This window comes from Talpa europaea, assembly GCF_964194135.1.
Source record: "Talpa europaea genome assembly, chromosome: 12".
Classification (NCBI taxonomy): Eukaryota; Metazoa; Chordata; class Mammalia; order Eulipotyphla; family Talpidae; genus Talpa; species Talpa europaea.
The window spans coordinates 97531771-97547400 of NC_140079.1; the positions used below are offsets into that span (position 1 = coordinate 97531771).

At 47.1% G+C, this 15630-nt stretch overlaps 1 protein-coding gene across 1 annotated transcript in view; it reads left to right on the forward strand.

Annotated features, from left to right (window-relative positions):
• GRIN2A (glutamate ionotropic receptor NMDA type subunit 2A) overlaps positions 1–15630 on the forward strand; it is a gene marked incomplete at its 3' end in the record, with an annotated part of 327135 nt that overhangs the window by 246166 nt on the left and 65339 nt on the right. The window contains exon 4 of the mRNA XM_084250771.1: positions 13732–13937. Coding sequence (XP_084106897.1) covers positions 13732–13937 — 206 coding nt within the window. The remainder of the gene's footprint in view (positions 1–13731; positions 13938–15630) is intronic.

Below are 15630 nucleotides of genomic sequence, written 5' to 3' on the forward strand. Positions count from 1 at the left end.
ATTAGTTATACAGGACTCAGGAGTTGATGTGGGCAGGGGTGGAATGAGGAGCCAGTTGTCATGAGTAAGGTTGGCGTGAGCGCAGAGAGCTAGAGAGGCCAGAACAGAGGCTGGGTCATTTAAATTACGGCCAGGCATTTTCACTTGTTTCCAGGTGTAATCAGAAGCCATCAAAAAGCACTAAGCGGGGGAGAGTGGAGTGATCACATGCGCAGAAATTTTTAGGGTAATGACTCGAACTGCTGTTTGGAGGATGGAACAAAAGGAACACTCTGGAGTAGGGAGAGGCAGAAACCAGTGAGAGGTGAAGTTAGGAAAGAAATGGACTGTGGAAAATGTTCCAATATTCAAACTGCCAAGACCTGGTGATTGGCTGAATAAAGGGTCAAAGGGAGAGAGGTGTCTTAAATAGTTTTGGGGTTAGGATTTCGAGAACTCATTTGGCACATGGCAGAGAAATTGTGTGTTCTGTAAAATGGTTGATGATGAGGTGCTGAGCTGTGCTCTAAGCCTATAAAGTTGGGGCGTTCTTGGAAGTAGTAGCAAGAAGCTGGGGAAACTGAGCAGTCGACACAGAGATGATCACTAAAGAGTGGGCAGCAGGACCTGAGCATGGATGTCCAGGGTGGGAGCTGGGGGAGGGCCCCAGAGAAAACGTGCCCAGAGGGCCTCCCCGGCGGCGCAGCGGGTTGAGCGCAGCTCTGTGAAGCTGTTTGCAGCCTTTGTGTGCCAGTTCGATTCCTGGCCAGCCAGGGAGATTGCCACATGGTGCGGCAGACCTCTCCTGTCTCGCCCGCTGCTCCCCTCAGCAATGTATTTCGTCAGTCTGCCTGTTCTGCTCCCCACTCTGTCTCTGGTGAATCCTCGCACCCTCCCACACCTCTGACCTGTACCCCAACTCTTGTATAAATCTTTAAAAAAAAGAAAAAAGAAAACATGTACCCAAAAAGGGAGCTTGCATTTTGGCAGGTCTGGAGAAGCCGGAGAGGTGGCAAATAACCTGTAACAGGAAGGATGACAGTCTGGGGTAGAGGAACTTATGGGGATGGCAGTGGCCCCCAAGGGAAAATGCAGCACACCTGTTGGGGCTCATGAAGAGAAGGCCACTGGACATGGTGGAGGACAGTGTGGGAGGCCAGGGCAGTGCAGAACTGGACTGAGTCCAGAGCACACTGGCAGACTGGTGTGGGCTAGTGGAGAGAGGCCTCTCACTACTGAAGGGGGTGGCAAGCAGCCTTGTGTGAAGAGGGGGCACATCTGGGCATGGATGTGCTCCGTACACTGTGCAGCTGAGATGGAGCTGGTGGAGCTGCAATCTTGTGGGCAGGTATGAGGGTTTGAACGAGTTTCTAGAGAATGCAAGGTCTCCAATCAGAAAAAAAGGGAAGGATTTTTGCCAGCGTGGGAGCCCTTATATTTGAAATGTCCTTCATCTCTGTGGTCATGTGAGAGTCTCCACCTGTAACTGCTGGCTTACTGCTGAAGAAGTGGTGGGTTTGACTCCGGATAGAGGGTGGTGATGCCAGATGACAGGAGGGTAGGGTGGGGCAGGATAGTGCAGAGATGGCAAAACCCCACATGGCGTGATAGATGGAGAGGTCTGGCCAGACGGGGTAGGAGAGGTGGGGGCACCAGGGGTGAGGTGGACTGGGAGGAAACAGTAGCTCTGGGACCAGTGGTCAGAGTGATGTTGGAGAAGACTCATAGGAATTGCCGGGTGAGAGTGCTGTGGATTGTCTAGATTTAGAACCATTGAAATCAAGCAATTCTAGGTGAATTTCCTCCCACGGGAATGAGCAGTGAAGGTGGGCTGGTGCTAGAGAATGGGGAGAAGGTAAAAAAAAAACCTGACCTCTAACTTCATCTCAATAGTCTGACAGGTATCAGTGCATTTATGAAGGAAATCGTATAATTATTTGAAAATTGGACAATTCCCAAAATATAGTTGATAAATGCCAGCCACACACAGATAAAATCACCAGTAATATCCCCAGGTGTTGACTCAATCATGCAGGGACCCCAAGGCCAGTTGCCATTGGGCTCAAATGCAATCTCATCCCAATGTGCACAAAGGGATTTCAACCCAGCGTCTGTAACCATGTTTCACTTACCCACACTCCGCTTCCTCCCTCATCTGCTTTGTGTGCTGTGCCAACTTGGGCAGCATCCTGGACCACAAACCTGCCCCTCAGGCTCCGCTTCTGTGCGAGCGTTCGCACTGTTCACTCAGCCTAGACGCCCCTTCTCTCCATTCGACTTCCCGACTCTTTTACCTGCTCCACAGTCCCCCTCAGTTGCCTGCTACCCCTATCACTCCCTCCCTCTCTCAGCAGATCTGTTCTCCTGCTGCTGACACCCCCTGCTTTTATTCCACCTTTCCTTCTTATGGTTTTCCCTGATGGATGGAGCCTTGGGCAGGGATGGGCAAGCACTTCACGTCAAGGGCAGCTGGTACATCCTTTAGGCTTGGAGGACCATATGATCTGTATGGCATCCGCTCAGTTCTGCTGTTTTATGCAAAAGCAACCACAAAAGGGCCTCTCTGGTGGCGCAGAGGTTGAGCGCTGGATTGCGAAGCTGCCCGCAGCCTCTGCAGCGCCGGTTCAATCCCCGGCTGCTCCCCGGCCACCAGAGGAGGGTCCCACATGGCGCGCAGACCTCTCCTGCCGCCCGCTGCTCCCCTCAGCAGTGTACTTCGGTCCTTCTGCCTGCTCTGCTCCCCGCTCTGGCTCTGGTGAATTCTCTCACCCTCCCGCGCTTCTGACTGTACCCAGTGCTTGTATAAATAAATAAATAAATAAATCTTTAAAAAAAAAAAAAAAGCAACCACAAATGACATATAAGACAGTGACCATGACTGTGTTTCCATTTTTTTTATGAAATTCAAATCTCACAAAATTTTCATCCATCACAAAATATTATTCTTTGCATTTTTTTCAATCAGTTAAAAATGTAAAATGTATTCTTAGCTTCTGGGCTGTCCAAAGCAGTTGGCCCCTGAGCTGAAGTTTATGGACCCACCCCTCCTCCCCCAGCTCAGAGTCTATTTACCACTCTGGCTCCAGTAGTTTCTGACACATAGTGGCACTTAATAAAGATTTGTGCAATGAATAAGCCGATGAATCAATGTTATCCAACCCTAAGAGACTGAAAGCCTTGGGGATAGCTTTGCATCTTGGTTGTAACACTCAAAGAATTTGGGAATTTGGGGTTGTGCCTTTCTCTATGATTTGTGTGATTCTAAATTTTTTTAAGGATTTATTTATTTATGTGTAGAAGAACTGGAGTGTCCCTGCTGGGGATCGAAATCAGGCCCCAGAGGTGACAACATGGTATAGCTGAGACTTAACCCCTATGCCACCGGGGGGGGGGGCATAAAATTTATAATTTAAATTCATGACAGCTCATAAGCATCCCAGGTAAACTTGAACTTGGGCCTTCTGACTCCAAGTGTAGGGTTCTTTTATATGACCGAGTTTGCCAGCGTTGTTCACCAGGGAAAGAAAGCAAGGCTGGGGCCTCCCCGGTGACGCAGCGGTTGAGCGCTGGGTTGCGAAGCTGCCCTCTGCAGCGCTGGTTTGATCCCTGGCTGCTCCCCGGCCAACGCAGGAGGGTCCCACATGGCGCGCAGACCTCTCCTGCCGCCCGCTGCTCCCCTCAGCAGTGTACTTCGGTCCTTCTGCCCGCTCTGCTCCCTGCTCTGGCTCTGGTGAATTCTCTCACCCTCCCGCGCTTCTGACTGTACCCAGTGCTTGGATAAATAAATAAATAAATAAAGCTTTAAAAAAAAAAAAGAAAGAAAGAAAGAAAGGCTGGGTAGCTGCCTGCTCGGTCACCAAGACACAAGGCTCCTGAACTGTTGATTAGTAAGATGAAGAGATGAGATTGGATTGACAGTAGAAGGTTACACAGGCCTCATTTTCTGAAATAGCAAAGGCTTACCTGGCCGCACCACGGGGATTCCTATCTCCCCTCCCATTCCTGACAGTCATGTTTTTAACATGGGCAAAGCTGTGGTTAAGCTTATTACTGTCTCCTCACCATTAAATCTTCTGTTGGCTTTAGTATTTCAAAGGAACATCTTGCTGGAATACTTTAGGGCTCAGACAAGCCTGGAGCAAAGTAGTTTAGGGCCAGACCTAAGCGATTGTCAAAATACCATCTTACTTTAGGAGGCCCGAAATGCTGATCAGTGTGCATTTTATCCCAGCGATGGATTTCGCCCCTGCATACGGGCTCCCGTTAGCGTCTTCATAATAACTCGCAGGGCCTGGGCACCAGCCCCTGGCTCGCCCTTTCATTTGGAAGGAGGAGACGGTCCAGCTCAAAGATTTAAATGTATTATTTTGCCCCAGATGCAGAAGAACAAATGCCCATCAGAGACCAGGCGCCAAGTTCCAAAACCTTGAACCTTCCCAACTCAGGAACTTCACAGGCGAGGGGATGAAATGCTTTGCAACTGATCAGTGCCCCCAGGTTTTATAACCTGATTTTAAGGCTCTGCAGACACTGTCAATGAGGTTAACTTTGAATGCTCAGGGCCGAGGGCGAAATGAAATCGGCTTTTTTCCATAACGCTGAGTGAGGCAATCCGTCAGCCTTTGGCCAGTTCTCTCTCTCAAGTCAGGTGTGATGCTTCCTCGCCTTCTTCTTCCTTAGTCTGCAATTTAATTACCTGGAATTTATCTCCTTTAATAAGCTGCTACACACTCAGCCCCAGCCCCCAATTTTTGCCACTTTTCAGGTTTACATGTTTTAAAAGTCGAGCCCAAGTACGAGGAGTTGTATCTAGATTCATGCCCAACCTTGTCGTAATTGTCAGGCTGGTGAGAGCGAACTGACCATCCCAACAGAGGGGAGGCCCTCCCTGCCTCCTCACAAGGCAGAGTGTGTCTCCCGTGGCTACATCTTAACTCTCACCGGCCACTCTGTGGAAGGAACAAGAGTTGCTAAATAACCCTCGGTAAATATCCAAAAAAAGAACTATTTACACTCCCAGATTGCAAATGGCATTTCATTTATCTTCAAAGTGGGAACTACACGATCTTTGGAATTTACCTAGAAAAAGTACATTAGAAGGTCAAAAGAAAATCTATCTTATTTCTAAATTGTCTTTGTGAAAGCATTGAAAATAATAATGGGGATCACTGCTACTCCTGGGGGCACTGACCTCAGCTCAGCATTTCCAGTTATCCGTCCCCTTCACCTGTCTTGATGTCGCCCCCTCTCCATCATGGCCCCCTCGGAGCTGTTTTGTTACAGCTGTCTGAGTTCTGGTATTCTTCCCAAGGCAGCAGCCCTTTAGGGAGTTCAAGCAAGTTTAGATTCAGGTTATGATAATGCAGGGATGTCCACGGAATACGTTGTCTCGGCCACCAGCATCCCCAGTACATGGGACAAAGGGAAGATGAGCCTCCCTCCTCGGTCCCTTACGTAAGGGCTGGAGATTACCACAGAGGCGAAGAAAAGTCTAATCAGCTGTTAGAGCCTTAATTACATTCCTCTTGGTTGAAATCCCCAAATTACCTAATTGTCACGCCGTTCACATCTGAGCGGCTGATGTTTTTCCTCTGATCTATTATCCTAATCGCCTGTGGACGGCAGGGTGAGCAGAGGTGGACCTCTGTCTTGAGGCTGCAGGGGCTCGGCGCAGCTCCACCAGAAGAGGAATTTTCCCCGGTGGAATTCAAGGCCCTCAGAAGAATCAGCTGGCAGGGAAACCGAGGCAATGACAGCGTCGCATATGAAAGCAAATTGCAAGACAACCAGGTCTGCCTGTGCTCTCCCACCTCACAGGCGAAGAAGTCTTTGCTGAGTCCCTAGAAAGCGAAGGTTACCCACATGGGTGGGTCTGCTCTTGGGCACCTCACTTTCCAACCAATCCCTGGAATAGTCACTCAACAGAGCACACTGCCCCGTCCAGCTTCACATTTCACGAAGTAAGCCTGACAGTTGCCGTGGGGACATGGCCTTTGGCACTGGCCCAGCCCTGATGTCTGATGCTTGAGCCCTGATTCTTGATGCCCTTCTGTCCCTGTTGACCTTGGAGAAGCCACTTAAGCTCTCAGTTTGCCAGCTGGCCAAATAAGAGTGCTGATGGCCTCTTCTTTACAGGGCTGTGAAGGTGAAATGAGAAAATACATGTCATTCTGAGCATAGCTCCTCAAGCAGTGCCAATTATTGTACTTTTTGATTCTTTGATAATCATTCTCTCGGCCTGTGGAGGACTGACTGATGTAGAAGTTACACAGTGAAGGGCTCCCCAGAGCGTATTCCAAAAATTAGTTGTGATGAGAGGAGAGCTCCTTTTTATTTTTGCTGATTTTCCAAGACGCTAATGTTGTGTCACTCCAATGTGGAACCGAAGAAGAGAAAGAAAACACTGCTGAGTGTTTAGCTGACTGCCGGGACACATCACCTGTAAGAGCACACCGAGAATTAAAAATAAACCAAAGAAATAGAATGTCTATCTGTCCCCGGGGACCTGGGAGCAGACAGGCTCTGGAGGATTGAAGATTATAAATGAACTTCTGAAGAAAATGGCAGCTATTGTTCCAGAGACTTTCACTTTTAAATTTGAGGTTGCACAGACATTGAACACTTCTGTTGGCTGAGCCTCAAGAGGAGAATGGAGGCAGATACGCAGGTTGTTCATGGAATAACACTGATCAAAATACATCTCCATGAATTACCAGACCAGTGCTGGGTTCTGAGGCAGTTGACGCTGTTATCCATAAAGATATTAGATTATCTGGAGAGCAGTTATTATAGGAGCAAAAAAATCAACTGCTCCAATGTGAGCTGTGTAACAATTAGGCAATTCTGAAATTTCAACTGAGAGGAATTTAATTAAGGCTCTAATAGCTGATTAAACTCATTTAGATCTGCCAGCAATTGCCACTGGTTACATAAGTAACCCAAGAAGAAAGATTTCCATCTCTCTCCTTTATGCCACACTGGGTCCTGCCGGTGTCCATCGGTTCCACCTTTAGGTGCTTCTCCAATGTGGGCCTTAGGCCACGTGCAACAGAATGACCTTGGAGCCTGATGAAAAAGTCAGGTTCCAGGTCTCATCCCAGACCTGCTATTTCAGAGTCTGCATTCTTAAGAATGCAGAAAGGTGTGGAAATCCCACCACCTTCCACAAGTGTATTCAAGACAGTGCATTCAAAGGCAGCGGGCGCTTACCCGTATCTGAACAACAATTCTTAGTCTCAATCTGCATGTGGCCATTGAGGCCCTGGGACATTAAAGATGAGATAGGGGTGACCTACACCTGCCTTCCAACAGTTCTTTGTAGAAGCTCGTTCGCCCGTATCCTGTAGGGGAGAGCTTAGTCCAGTGCGGCCCCTCGAGCTGTCTTGGACAAACTTGGGCTCAGGTGCAGGACTATGAGGTTGCGGGGTTGGGTGCGCTTGGTCACATACATCTGAGGAGGTGCAGACCCATATCTTCAAATCAGATACATTGTTGTAAACCAACGTTACCTCAATTTAAAGAAAGAAAAGGTGCCCTGAACTGCAGAGCAAAGTGCTGCAGATCACACCGGTTTGGAATGGCTTGTGCGCACAACTTATTTGCGCCTCCCTAGTGGCCGTTTTTGTTGTAGTTTCCAGATCAATCAACCTCAGCCCTGGTTCTGGCTTCAGTAGCCGCCCAAGACTTGAAATGATCTGTGTAAAGCTGGGACCAGCTGCTTGAGCATTAGCCTTGCATGCACAGGCAGGGACGTGACGCTAATCGATGCTGCTCTGTATGCTAAATATGGCACTAAATCATTTTCCATTTCCCTCATGGCCATTCAGCTCCTGTCCTTTGCAAGACATTTCAGGTGGAGAGAAATTGGCCTCCTGTTTGCTCTGTTTTTCTCCTTAAATTCATCTTCCTGAAGAGTTAATTACTCATATTTTCTCCAGCTTAGGAGTAAATCACCGCCTATTATCCAAAATGAAATGTTTTCTGTTGTTTTGCCCACGTGAAGTGTTTGTTTTAAGCCTGGTCTCCCCCGAAGTTATGAAATCACCCTGTGAGCTAACCAGGCTGGTCAAGCCAGAACAGAGGCAGTGTGAACTCTGCTTCCATCGTCAGTTTTAATAAATTTCCTCTCTGATTTTTAATTTTGCAATCCCTGTGGTCTGGTCTCCAAGGAGAGGTGCTGAGTAAACAGGCAACTTCCTTCTTTTAACTTTGAATACTAAGTAAAATCGGATGTTGTGCTGCAGTCAGAATCGAGTTCAGTTCAGCAAATATTTATTGAACTGGGTTGGGGGAGAGTAATACTGTAGCTGATGTGGGTCACGTGGCCGTGGAAGACAGGCTGGCCCGGATATTCAACAGAACCGGGATTCAAAGCAAGTGGAGCCCTCCCTCCTTGCGCCTCATACAAATCACCAGCAAGTTCCCTTTACTCTCCCCCCTTGAGATCTCAGAGTTGGTGCAGCTTCACACAGTGGCCTCTGCCAGGCTCCCCCAGATGAGGACAGCCACCTCCTAACCCACCCAACGGGGCTCCAAATCTTTCACTCCCTGGTTAATAGTCTTCAAGAATCCCCACCTCCGGCGCTCAGCATTTCAGTTGCCCCAGGATGAAGACAGAGCCCTTAACACACTACACGCTAATGTTGCTGGCCTTGCTCAGAGCCGGAATTGCTTCCTACACGGAGCACCCTTTGGTGACTTGTCAGGGCCTGAGCACCCTGCGACTCACGTCCCTGTCACCCCCAGCACAGCGTGTCACTGCTTTGCTCCAGCAGAGTAGTTTCCAAACAGACAGGACACCCTGAGGACAGCTCGGGATTGTAGCCCCAGGGCCTCTGCAGGGCCTGACTTGGCTCAAAGCACCAGTCACTTGTGTGCTGAGCTCATGAATGAACGAGTGAAGGAATTCAAGGGAAAGAGAATGTTCCAGAGACACAGATAATGCAAAAATGAATTCCAGCCAGAGAATTAGGCTCCATGGGAGAAGTGGTATTGGGGCTGGAGATGGCAATAGTGGGTCGGCTTGCAGTCAGCAGGGATGAAAAGGAGAGAAATTCCAGGTAGAAGGAAAGGTGCGGCAGAGGTAGGGAAGTGGGTGTACATTTGGTGAAATGTGGAAAGTGGACGTGTCTGTGGCTCATGGTTGTATGTGCGTGTGTAGTCGTGCGTGTGTGTAGAGGTGAGCGTGTGCGTGTATCGTGAGTTCAGGTAGCCATGAGTGTATATGTGTGGGTGTGTGTTCATGTATAGGACTGGGTGTAGGTGCATAGGTGCATGCACACAACGCATGTCTCCTTACACACAGTTATCCCTATGTGTCTGTGCACGTGTGGGCACGCGGAGGTATCGGTGTCAGTGGCTGTGAATGACACCTGTGTGTGTTTTTGTGAGCTTCTGTACAGGGTGTGGGAACTAGAGGGAGAGAGTGTGGTGAGGCTGATTGGACCAGCGTGATAGGGTCCTTTCATGTAAGAGAGCGTCTGAATCTGATTCTGCAGGTGACATGAGTGCTGGGGAGAGCTATGATTTTGGTTTTCTAGATATGTTTTTTGGAGGCGGTTAGGAGTCCAAGAGCCCCATTATAAGGCGATTTTAATTGTCTTATAAGCATTTCATGACTAGGTCAAATGAGAGCCAGGGTTCACATCTCTTTGCAAGAAAAGCCACACACATCTTTTAATCAAGTGCTTTCTAATCTCTTGAAGCCTCTCTGACATCTCTCTGGACTTATCCAGTCTCAAAGAGGTGACTATTAACTTAAGGAACTTTCTGGAGATGAAATTATCTCTGTTCAAAGAAAATATTAGCTGAATATTTTGATAAGTAATCACTGCCCTTTCACAAAACACTTTCTAGGAGCTGAAGAGCAATTAGCTTTCGAAAAGCACTGTATTTAAATTTTTATTAGTAAGAACGGACCCAAAAAAACCACCACAAAGTTAATTTTCCCTTTTTAGAGTTCTTTTAACAAAATCACTTTTCTCCATCAGAGGTCAATTATTTTCCTTTGTCCTCAAAACCTCAGTATATTTGCTGAAAACACTCCAAGGTTTATCACCAGAATTCAGTATATTTGGAAGGCAAAGCTCTCTTTCTCCTCGCATACAGCCTATTTGGGTGAGCTGGGAACTGTTTTCAATTTAAAAAAAAAATCATTTGTGTTTGTGTGTCGGCTTGCAGTCGGCAGGGATGAAAAGGAGAGGAATTCCAGGTAGAAGGAAAAGGGCGGCAGAGGGAGCGAAGTGGGTGTACATTTGGTGAAATGTGGAAAGTGTGTGTGTGTGTGTGTGTGTGTGTGTGATGTTTATAAGAATTAAATAGAGCTAAGAATATTGCTTAGTACAAGTATATGCCCAATGATGTCAACTTTGATTGTTACAAGATCTTAAGCAGGCTGCTGCCACTTCATTGCTCTCTTCTCTCTATTTTTATTTCTTTATTCATCTCAGGTCCTGACCACCCTATACCAATAGTCCCACAAAAGTGCCAGGAAAGTTGCCACTGGTCAGCTTAGGCCACATGCACACCCCTGAGCTAATCGCTGCGCCTTGGTGGCCCCAATTATTAACCAAATAAAGAACGTGTGCTTATTATTGAAAGTGGAGGTAGGGGTCTCTCTGGAGGGAAAATCAATACATTGTTACCAAAAATAAGGGAAATGGATGCTGGATAAGCAAAAACAGCAGATTATTATAAAACTGCAGGGAAAAGTAAAGTGTTATGATTTGTGATGAAAATTACTGACGTGAGGGGCCTCCCCTGGTGGCGCAGCAGTTGAGCGCTGGGCTGCAAGGCTGCTCTCAGCCTCTGCAGCGCCGGTTTGATCCCCGGCCACTGGCGAGGGTCCCAAGAGAGAAAGAAAGAAAGAAAGAAAGAAAGAAAGAAAGGAAGAAAGGAAGAAAGGAAGAAAGGAAGAAAGGAAGAAAGGAAGAAAGGAAGAAAGGAAGAAAGGGAAAATTACCAACGTGGGAAGAACTGTGAGCCCATCAAACTAAAGTCAGTATCAAGAACTGCTTTCCTTTTTAAAAATATATATATATATATATTTTTATTTATTTATACAAGAGCTGGGGTACAGTCAGAAGTGTGGGAGGGTGAGAGAATTCACCAGAGCCAGAGTGGGGAGCAGAACAGGCAGAATGACCGAAAATACTGCTGAGGGGAGCAGCGGGTGCGGCAGGAGAGGTCTGTGCACCATGTGGAAATCTCCCTGGCCAGCCAGGATCGAACCCGCGCTGCAGAGGCTGTGGACAGCTTCACAGAGCAGCGCTCAACCACTGCACCACCGGGGAGGCCCAAGAAATGCTTTCCTTTAGTTAAAACACACAAACACTTGAACTCCCCTATTTTTTTTTTTTTTTGATGTCAACAACAAAATAGCAACACATTGCCCCTCTCTCGCGATTGCTGGACATTTCTGTTCTTTCCATGTCGTCACTAATTTGTGCCCCCAGCCGTCTATGGGTTACTCCTCTGTCATCATCCCGTCTTTTCGGTGAGACCAAGGCAGCTAACCCAGGGGGCACAGCTGGCATGTAGGACCAGGAGATGCTCTCAGAGCTCAAATTCTGGGCACACCTGTTGCTCTGTCTCGCTGAGAATATGTTGTTTTAAAGCTTCCCTCCTGTTTTTTATTTTTATTTTTTCCCCTGATCCCTTATTTTGTTCCCCTCTATTCCTCCTGTAAGTGAAACCATCCGATATTTTTCTTTTTCCTTCTGGCTTATTTCACTGAGCATAAAAATAAAATAAAATGAAACTTCCTCATGTGCTTTCAGAAAGAAAATTTAAATAGCATCTTCCTTCTAGAATAGTTTTCGATTCATAGAAAAAGCATGAAGATCTTACAGCAAGTCCTCACACATCTCACACCCTGGTTCTTGGATTATTGTTGCGGCGGGGGGGTGCTTTTTGTTTTTGTTTTCCCCTCAAATTTGTTTGGTCAGTCAGTTACCTAACTATGTAATTGGTCATTTTAGGGACTCATTTCACACCTCACTGTGCACCTGCTCACTTACCCTCCACTACTAATGACTTGTCCCTGAGGACATTGGCCTTGGGCATCTGATCGAAAGTCAGGATCTAGTTGGACGGGCAAGTTTCTCTGTATTTTGCGCCAGGACCTTAGACATGAAAAACCTTAGAGATTGCATTCCAAGCCCACCCACAGCATCCCTGTTATAGATGAGGACAAACACCAACACCAAGCAAAGGCCTCTACGTCCTCAGCCAGTGCTTCTGCCACTGAGACTCACCATTTTCCCAGGGGAGGAATAATGCGTGTTGAAGTACCGAGGTAGCCGACATATGGGGAACTTGCTGGCTGATGGCTACCAAAGGCTGGAGCCAGACTGTCATGTCCCAGGCAGTTGTGTCACGAGGCCTTGTTAAACATCTCAGCCTGGGGAGATGAACATGTTTAATCAAATTCCTCTAATGTCCTTCCCATCTAAAAGGGAAGGTATCGGCATCGCTGACAATGTTGTAATTGATCACAAGGGATGTTTCCCTACAAGCAACGAAAATTTTCTAGCCAGAGGATGAGCTCATCACCCTGCCCCACCCAATCATCTCTCCTGGTGTCCCCGTGTCTGAATTCTCTTTAAGGGCTGAGATTCGCTTCTGGTGACACTTGCATTACAGGAGGCGAGGTGAGGAGGGGGTCACATCAACACAGAGAAGCCTGCACTCAGCGCTTAGCTTTTCAGTGGAGGCATTTTGCTTGAGGTTGGTGTTGCAAATAAAGCTCTGACCTGTGGGGTCAAGCAGTTGTGCGTGGAAGCAGGAGAAGGAAGGAGGAAGCATGGCATGGGGGGGGGGGCAGCCTGCTCCCCGTGTGTGTGTGTGAACAGTGCCAATAAGTTGTCAGATAAAATTAAGGTTCAAAACATACAGCCTTCAATTTGATTTCTCCAAGATGCCGACGGCTGCTCGCAGGGAACACAATCGATTCTGTTTTGACAGGTCTTGACGTACGCTAAGCAGTAGAAGTCTCCACTCTGCACCCGATTCATAAAAGTTCACCTTCATTTGCAACTGAAATAGACTCGCAGCTGAGCTGGAAATGGTGGTGCTTGTGATTCCCTCCCGCTCTGTCCCCCTCTGTCCCCCGCTGTGGTCACTCCCACCATACTCACATCCTTTTCCTCTCGGTCCCTTTTCTTGGCACCTTTGTATTTTGTATCTTCCTCCTTTTCATTCTCCTCTACTCAGAGAAGCATATGGCAGCCCTACCTGTGCAGAGAGCTCTGCTATATGCTTTTCACAAATTGCCCTTTGTCGCTCCCATGCCAACCTTATAAAGAAGGTGAAATTGTCCCTGTTTAACAGATGAAGAGATGCTGATGGTGCTTAGGAACTTGCCTGTGGTTGTACCAGTGTAAGTGGCAGAGTCGGGGATTCAGCCCCAGACGGGTCTCATTTTGAAAGCCTGTGCTGTTTTCAAGGCGTTGGTGGTCCCAAACCCTGGCAGGCCATTAGAATCATCCAGAGAGCACTAAAAGTATCAGTGCCCAGGAAGAACCCCCTATTTAATTAGTCTGGGGACAGCCCAGGCACAGAGCTTCCCCCGATTCTGCTTCCTCTTTAGCTCCATTTTCTTAATCTATGGACAGATGTGTACTTTGAGGTGAGCAACAGAAAAGGCCTGAAGTTCTGGCCGGGTTCTTCTCCCATCCTCTTAAGGGGAAGGATTTGCCTTTCTAGAAGATGGTGGTGCCAGGAAACACAGGAGTGTCTGTCTTTCCCATGCAGGTGGGCAAGTGGGAGAACCAGACGCTGAGCCTGCGGCACGCCGTGTGGCCCAGGTACAAGTCCTTCTCGGACTGCGAGCCAGACGACAACCACCTGAGCATCGTCACCCTGGAGGAGGCCCCCTTCGTCATCGTGGAGGACATAGACCCGCTGACAGAGACGTGTGTGAGGAGCACGGTGCCTTGTCGGAAGTTCGTCAAGATCAAGTGAGTCTGGGCACCTGGCGGGAGGATGTGCCCAGTCATTTAAAGGAGCATGTGTCATTAATAATGGCACTATTGGTGATAAAATAAGGAAAGGTAATATAAAATAGATTCTATTATGAGAGGTGTAATAGAAATAATTCTCTAAAAGGCTTAAATACCTAGAACCACACCAAGTGGTTTGCATTATTTAATTCCAACAACAGCCATGGAAGGGAGATGGTTGTGCTTACTTTAAACATGTCAAAGCAGAGTTTGGGGACGATTTGAGAGGCCAGTCGAGGTCACTCAGTTAGTAAGTGGAGGAGGTAGCCCAGAGCCACGTTCCTGATCATGGTGCTGAATCAACTCTCCCTTGTCTTTGCCTGAGTAATTATTTCTTTCTTATTTTTAGCTACTCCCCCAACCTGTATCTTTCTACTTTTTTTTACATCATTTTTGCATTTCCCAGATCCAAAATTTATAAAACTCTTCAAAACTTCACTTGGGTGTCAACATATACCTTCCATAAGGCTTTCTGGTGGACTCGGGGTGGAGCTGATCTGGTTTCCTAGCTCAGCAGCAGCAAGAGAGCTTTGCAGAGCTATCATTTCTTCTTTTATCATAATTGAAGAATTGACTTTTGTTTTTGTAAGTCCCTCATGAAGGGTTGCCCCTAATCTGTAAACCCTTTGGAGAAGCTTAAAGCTTCACAGTCAGGTACAAGGCCCTGATTATGGTCATTGACAATGTAAGCATCAAGTAATAAGGCCACCCTGTGGGGGGGATTCACAAAAGGAAAAGGCTGTGCTTGGATTGAAGTTGACTATTTTTCTGTGCACTTTCTGATCATGTCTCTTCCCTTGACTAATTCTTACCTGTCCATTGAATCTGGATTAGTTCTCTTTACATACACAACATCCCAGATAACTCTCCATATCTTGGTCTGTTTGGGCAGCTGTAGCAAAATTCTGTAGGCTGGGTGACTTACCCAGTACACACATGCTCCTCACAGCTCTGGAGACTGAGAAATCCAAGGTCAAGGTGGTGGGGATCTGGTGTCTGCTGAGGGCCCTCTGGTTTGCAGTTGGCCTTGTCACTGTATCGTCCCTTGACCAAGAGTAAAAAGAGAGGAAACAAGTCCTCTCATCTCTTCTTATAAAGCTACTAATCCCATTCATGAGAGCTCCACCCTCATGACCTAATTATCTTCCAGAGCCCCCATCTCCTGACACTGTCACATTGGGATTTAGGGTCTGAACATAGGAATTTGGGGAGAACATGAATATCAGCCCATTGCATTCTGTCTCTTTCCTTAACACCATTTCATAGCTCATAGTTTGTCTTTCCCTCTGGAGTTATGAACCTCCTAAATACAGAGAAGGTGGCTGATTAATCTTTGAAGCCCCAGGGCCAAGCACAGAACATGATCGCCAATATTGGTGATGATTGAACAGGTGAATGAAAGGATGTTTTGACACCCCATGTTCCAAACTCCAACCTAAGTTACTATTATACAAGATGCAAATCCCCAGAGCTCAGCACTTAGGATAAAGATTTAAAAAAAAAAAAAGATGATTGCTACATGTATTACAGAGGCATATTTTACTTTGGAGAAAAAAATTTCATCAATGGAGCAGTCTCTTTGGTTATGGGAATTCTGAATAGATTATTCAATAAATAATGATTAGCCTTTTGGAGTTGTCAGCCTCTTTGG